This window comes from Motacilla alba, chromosome 13 (genome assembly GCF_015832195.1).
Source record: "Motacilla alba alba isolate MOTALB_02 chromosome 13, Motacilla_alba_V1.0_pri, whole genome shotgun sequence".
Taxonomy (NCBI): Eukaryota; Metazoa; Chordata; class Aves; order Passeriformes; family Motacillidae; genus Motacilla; species Motacilla alba.
Genome location: NC_052028.1, coordinates 16,000,671 through 16,007,581, shown reverse-complemented (window position 1 = coordinate 16,007,581; position 6,911 = coordinate 16,000,671). Strand labels below are relative to the sequence as shown.

The window sequence follows — 6,911 nt, the reverse complement described above, 5'->3', positions numbered from 1 at the left end:
ACCATCTGGAGAAGCTGCGTTGGTGCCTGGAGAAGCTGTTCCCTGCAGCTCCTGTGGAAATGGTCTGAGGGCAGCGGGGAGGACACAGCACCAGGGGTGAGTTTGTGAGAAAAGCAAAGGGCATCGCCTGCTTCTCATTTTGGGGTGCAGAAGTGACCCCGTGTTCCCCCACCCTGCTCCTGACCAGTGTCAGCCCTGGCCAGGAGCCCGAGGAGGCTCGGGATGTAAACCTGGAGCTTCTCCAGGGGAACTTCTGGCTCTGCACGACTCCTGACAGAGGGGACAGCCAGGGGAAAACGGGCTCTGCTCCAGGGAACAGGGACAGGAGAGGGAGCGGCCTCAGGCTGGGCTCAGGGTGGACAGCAGCAGGAATTTCCCCATGGAAAGGGTGCCCAGGCCCTGGAACTGTCCAGGGAGGTTTGGAGTGCCCAAGGAAGGGCTGGAGGTGGCACTCGGAGCTCTGGGCTGGGGATGGGGCACAGCTGGGACTCGATGAGTTTTGGAGGTGTTTTATAACCTCAGCGATCCTGGAATTCTGTTGTTCCTCCCTGCGGAGCGGCCCATTCCCTGCGGAGCGGCCCATTCCCTTCGGAGCGGCCCATTCCCTTCGGAGCGGCCCATTCCCTTTAGAGCGGCCCATTCCCTTTAGAGCAGCCCATTCCCTTTAGAGCGGCCCATTCCCTTTAGAGCGGCCCATTCCCTTCGGAGCGGCCCATTCCCTTTAGAGCGGCCCATTCCCTTCGGAGCGGCCCATTCCCTCCGGAGCGGCCCATTCCCTGCGGAGCGGCCCATTCCCTTTAGAGCAGCCCATTCCCTTTAGAGCGGCCCATTCCCTGCGGAGCAGCCCATTCCCTTCGGAGCGGCCCATTCCCTTCGGAGCGGCCCATTCCCTTTAGAGCAGCCCATTCCCTGCGGAGCGGCCCATTCCCTGCGGAGCGGCCCATTCCCTTCGGAGCGGCCCATTCCCTTCGGAGCGGCCCATTCCCTTTAGAGCGGCCCATTCCCTTCGGAGCGGCCCATTCCCTCCGGAGCGGCCCATTCCCTGCGGAGCGGCCCATTCCCTTTAGAGCAGCCCATTCCCTTTAGAGCAGCCCATTCCCTTCGGAGCGGCCCATTCCCTTCGGAGCGGCCCATTCCCTTTAGAGCAGCCCATTCCCTGCGGAGCGGCCCATTCCCTGCGGAGCGGCCCATTCCCTGCGGAGCGGCCCATTCCCTTTAGAGCGGCCCATTCCCTTTAGAGCGGCCCATTCCCTTCGGAGCGGCCCATTCCCTTTAGAGCAGCCCATTCCCTTTAGAGCAGCCCATTCCCTTTAGAGCAGCCCATTCCCTGCGGAGCGGCCCATTCCCTTTAGAGCGGCCCATTCCCTTTAGAGCGGCCCATTCCCTTTAGAGCGGCCCATTCCCTTTAGAGCGGCCCATTCCCTCCGGAGCGGCCCATTCCCTCCGGAGCAGCCCATTCCCTTTAGAGCGGCCCATTCCCTTCGGAGCAGCCCATTCCCTTCGGAGCGGCCCATTCCCTTTAGAGCGGCCCATTCCCTTTAGAGCAGCCCATTCCCTTTAGAGCGGCCCATTCCCTCCGGAGCAGCCCATTCCCTCCGGAGCAGCCCATTCCCTTTAGAGCGGCCCATTCCCTCCGGAGCAGCCCATTCCCTTTAGAGCAGCCCATTCCCTGCGGAGCGGCCCATTCCCTTTAGAGCAGCCCATTCCCTTCGGAGCGGCCCATTCCCTTCGGAGCGGCCCATTCCCTTTAGAGCAGCCCATTCCCTCCGGAGCAGCCCATTCCCTTTAGAGCGGCCCATTCCCGGCCCCTCCCGGCCCCGCCACGTCCCCTCAGGCCCGCGCGTCCCCGCCCGCCGCCCGCAGGGGGCGCCCGCGCGCGCCCGGCCCGGCCCGGCCCGGCCCTGCCCGGCCAAGATGGCGGCGGCGGCCGCGGCGGTGCCGCTGCGCGTCTGTCACCAGGAGATCGTCAAGTTCGACCTGGAGATCAAGGCGGCCGTGCAGGTACCGCCGCCAGCCCCGGGGCACCCCGGCACGGCCGCGGGGAGAGCCGGGCCCGCGCTGACCGCGCCGTTGTGTTCCAGGACATCCGGGACTGCCCGGGGCCGCTCAGCGCCCTCACGGAGCTCAATGCCGCCGTGAAGGAGAAGTTCCGACACCTCCGCGGCCGCATCCAGGTGAGGAGCCCGGCCGGGGGCTGCTGAGGGCACCGAGCTGTGCTCCGGGCCCGCCGGCTGTGGTTTAGGGCCGGAGGATCCCGGCTGTGGGTTCTGGCCGGGGTTTGGGGGCTGTTCTGCGGGATCCCGGCCTCGGGTTTGGGGGTCCCGCCTGAGATCTGGGGAGTCGCAGGCCTGGATTGGGGGTTTATCAGGTAAATCTGCTCCTGTTGGGGGTTTATCAGATAAATCTGCTCCGAATGGGCTGGGCTGGGCGAGTTGCGGGTGGCTGGTGAGGTTCTGCTGTTTGTGCTCTCCGCCGAAGGAGCTGGAGCAGATGGCCAAGGAGCAGGACAAGGAGTCGGAGAAGCAAGCCTTGCTGCGGGAGGTGGAGAACCACAAGAAGCAGATGCTCAGGTGGGTCTGGCAGCTGGGGCTGCTCACAGCCCGCTGTAAGCAGAGGTTGGCTGGCTTTGGTGCAGCGTCTCGCAGAGTCTGGAAGCACAGACCCTGACACGTGTTTAGTCCCAGAGCAAGAGGTCAGGGACAGGAAGGGTTCAACTCCCTTCTCCAGTCCTGATTTCTTAATTCTGGTCTGTCCCTTTGAGCTCAAAGAAGGTGGCTTAGGAGGGGGTTTTTTGACAGCTGGCACAGTTTTCTTCCTCCCTCGGTTTTTAAATGCTACACTGAGGAGTGGGAATGTCAGGATAGAATGTTTTTGTTGTGTGTAGGAATACCGAGAAAGTGAGGGGCTGAGGGAGCTGGGAAGGGGCTCAGCCTGGAGAAAAGGAGGCTCAGGGGGGGACCCTGTGGCTCTGCACAGCTCCTGCCAGGAGGGGACAGCCAGGGGGGCATCCAGGATGAAACAGCCTCAAGTTGTTTCAGGGGAGGCTCAGGGTGGGCACAGCAGGAATTTCCCCATGGAAAGGGGGCTCAGGCCCTGGAACTGCCCAGGGAGGTTTGGAGAGCCCATCCCTGGAGTGTCCCAGGAAGGGCTGGAGGTGGCACTCGGGCTCTGGGCTGGGGACAAGGTGGGGATGGGGCACAGCTTGGACTTGATGATCTTGGAAGTATTTTCCAGCCCAAGTGTTTATTGGATTCTGAGGGTCTTTGCATGAATCAGGGGTGTCCAGTTACAGTGGCGGTTGCTTTGTGAAAATTGTCTGTGCTTGCAAGGTGTTGCCATCACATTACAACACTCTGCTCTTGTGATTTCAGCAACCAGGCAGCCTGGAGAAAGGCAAATCTGGCCTGCAAAATTGCTATTGACAACTCTGAGAAAGATCAGCTGCTGCAGGGAAGAGACGTCTTGAGACAAAGGTATTGGACTGTCCCACTCTGCTGTGGGATTTGAGCAGTGTCTCCCATAGTCACTCATTTTAAATCAAAGTGACATCATATTTTTAATTTATTTCATTATATCGAGCGTAGCTTTTCTTTTATAAGTGCATTTCCCTTTTGTGGAGATTTGGGCTGTTAAGGGTTGTGATGGATTCAGGTTTTCTTGGCATGTCTAAGCAGAGAAGGGGATAAATTAACCTTCATAGCTTTACATATTGTCTTTTATTAACTCCAGATAGGTTCTGAACAAGACCTGGGTCGTTGTCCAAGCTGTTTTCACATCCAGAACTGGGTGTGAGTGTGTGCAGGCTGTGTGTGGAAAGCAGCAGCTGGGATACTCAGGGTGATACAGTGGCTTTGTGTTGGTGCTCCCATAGCAGCTCATGGACTTACAGAGCCCTGGGTGAGCAGCTGGTGAAGTCCAGGGCCCTGTGAGATTCTGGGCTGTTGTCTGGGCTCGGGACTTTCATATTTTGTGATTATTTTTTATTGCTTAGTGAACGCATTTCTCATGCAGTGAAAACCAGTTGTGTTTTTATACACTGCAGAGATGTTTAGTGCCAAGCGTTGGTCTCATCTCCCTATCAGCAGCATCTCCCCAGAGCATCCAAGAAAATAATTTTACCTCTTCCTGCTTTGCTTTTTTGTCTTTTCAGGAAGACCACAAAGGAAAGTCTGGCAGAGAGTGCAAGCAGCATCACAGAGAGTCTGATGGGCATCAGCAGGATGATGTCCCAGCAGGTGCAGCAGAGCGAGGAGACCGTGCAGACCTTAGGTACAGCTGGAATTCGGGCATGGAGGAGTGGTGGAAGCACCTTTGCTCAGCTCTGGCAGCCTGGGGAGAGGAGCAGAGTAGGAGAATGTGCTACAGGGGTGATTAAAGGACTGGCCAGCAGAGCTCCTCTAACAGCTGCACATAAACAGGAAATATCAGTGTGCTTTGTGTGGAGTTTCTGTTTCTGATCATGAGAAGGAAAAGGGGTCAGGATGAGGTTGAGTTTCTTGTAAAAGCAAACTGAGCTCACACAGTGCCCAGAGTGGGTTTGGTGTTACTCTGTGCCACTGCCCTGGCACGGGTTTGGGGACAGCAGAGGAAACAAAAGGATCCAAGTCCCTGCTCAGAGGAATGATGTCTGGAGAGCTGCTTCCAGCCAGGCTCCAGCTGGGAAGGCTGAGACACTGGGATCAAGTGCCTTGAACCCGAGGTCACTTGCTCTGTCAGCAGTGCATCAGGGACTGTGAAACCAAGATTTCACCCAGTTCCTTGGCTTCAACTCCTAAACAATAAATCAAGTGACCTGTCAGAACTGGTGATTCATGGAGCATTCAGAAGTTGCTGCCTGGGCCTCTTCCTCGCTGTGCTCTTGGGCAGGAGGGAACTTTAAAGACAAGGATAAATGACACAAGTTTGCCTCCTTGCTTTCTGCCCCATGTGAGGGTGGCAGCTGGGCACGGGTTGCTGCAGGAGTAGCATGTTCCTTCTCCCGTTGAAAGGACAGTTTGGCAGGCACGTTTTCACCCTGTTTCTGAATGAACAGCACTTGGAATTCATCAAGGGAAAAACTAGCAGAGGTCGTTTACAAACCCCAGCTGCAAATTGTGAGTTAGTAGTGGGAATTGCTGCTTCCTGAGCATTCCCTGGGATGCAGTGAGTGTTTGAGGCTGTGGAGCAGGGAAGCTCTGCTTTGTCATTAACTCTGGGAAACAAATATTCTGTTTTCACTTGGATCAAAATGCCTCTTGAAATGGGATGGGACAAAGTGTTTTGCAAAATATTGCAGACCTCTGTCTGCTCTGTTTTTGTGAAGCAGACCACGCTGGATTTGACCTTTCTGTGAGCAGCCAGGGCAGTGTAGGGTGATGCACTGTCCTGCAGGCTGTGCTTGCTGTAAAGCAGAAAAAAGGGCATTCCAGGGCTTCTGCTTCTGCTTAGCTGTTTGAAAGGAGCAAGGCTGAGAAGGCTGGGACATGTGTTTGTTTTCTCACACACTTCTAGTTGACCCTTCTCATTTTTATTAGGCAAAAAAAATTGCTGCGTGTGTCAAAAATAACTGTTAAAAACTGTTTGAGCTGAATAATTCTACAAGCCCACACTGCTTTACTGCTGGGGCTTGGGGGAACACTTCCAGTGGTGCAATTAATATATTCAGTTATTACCCTGTCCTGCTGCTGGTGATTTCCCTCTCTAGCACCGTTCCCATTTCACTCTGCTTCCAGCAGTGCTGACTGAAAAACCTGAACTAGATTGGACCTGCTAACCCAAAAATTCAAAATTCAGGAACTTCAGTAGGATCTTTAAGCTTTTCAGTGCTCGTATTTCACTTTGCACCCTGAGCTGTGAGAACTCTGTGTGTCAGTCTCACCCAGAAGGATCCCTCAGGCACTGTCTGTGTTACCAAATCTCTCATCCTTACACACTTTGCTGGGTATTTTTAAAGCACAACATGCTGATTTAATTTTTTTTTTTCTGTTCCCCTTTAATTTCAGCCAATTCTTCCCGAACCATCCTGGAAGCAAACGAGGAATTCAAGTCCATGTCTGGCACCATCCAGCTGGGGAGGAAGCTGATCACCAAGTACAACCGCCGGGAGCTGACAGACAAGCTGCTCATCTTCCTGGCCCTCGCCCTCTTCCTGGCCACAGTGCTCTACATCCTCAAAAAGAGACTCTTCCCATTTTTGTAAAATCCCAACAATCACTGAACTATTAAAAAAAAATAATCAGAAGGAGCTGGTTGATACCGGTGGGGCTTTTAAATGAAATGATAAAGGGATGTGGCAATAGCTGGAGGAGCGTTAGAGTAGGCGGGAATTGGTGCTGTCCCCACGGAGCTTGGGAGCTGCCTCAGAAGAGATTGATAGATCATGCTTGGAAAGAAGAAATGCCAGCTTGCCTCTGGGTTTAGGGAATCAAACGCTTGAGGGACTGGGCACTCAAAGGTGCCAGTCTGAACTTTCAACCTCTCACTGATTTCTGCCTGAAATGAAGTTTTGTCCTTGGCTTGGACTGGAAGCTGCTCTGACATCTGTGTGTAAGGTCCTAAGAGTAAGAGGAGGGATGGAAGAGAAAAACTCACACATTCCATTAATAAAATATTTATTGTATTCATGTCAAGAGTTTTGTTTGAAAACACTCTGATGGCTTGAAAGAGCCTTTCAGTGTAAACATTCTGCTTTTTCTTTAGCAGCAGTGGTTGCTTAGGGATTGTTTTTCTGGGAGCAGGACACAGGCTGGCTCTGTCCCTCTGGCCTTGGGAGGGCTCTGAGCAAAGCAAAAATGGGAACTCCATTCACACAATAGTTAAGAGAATTGGATTGGCAATCTACTAAATTAAAAACCCTTTTCCTTCTTTTCTTTATATAACTTGACTTCATCCTTCATCTTTGCAGTATTACTGCCAAGGTGTGCCTTTGGAAG

At 54.3% G+C, this 6,911-nt stretch overlaps 1 protein-coding gene across 1 annotated transcript; it reads left to right on the top strand.

The window, feature by feature from the left end:
* The first annotated feature begins 1,842 nt into the window (after positions 1-1,842).
* On the top strand, positions 1,843-6,645 carry BNIP1 (BCL2 interacting protein 1). The gene is made up of 6 exons (XM_038149831.1): positions 1,843-2,001; positions 2,082-2,174; positions 2,479-2,570; positions 3,372-3,473; positions 4,151-4,269; positions 5,982-6,645. Exons 1-6 carry the CDS (start codon positions 1,915-1,917, stop codon positions 6,176-6,178), a joined length of 690 nt encoding a protein of 229 aa, XP_038005759.1. The 5' UTR covers positions 1,843-1,914; the 3' UTR covers positions 6,179-6,645.
* Positions 6,646-6,911: the final 266 nt, after the last annotated feature.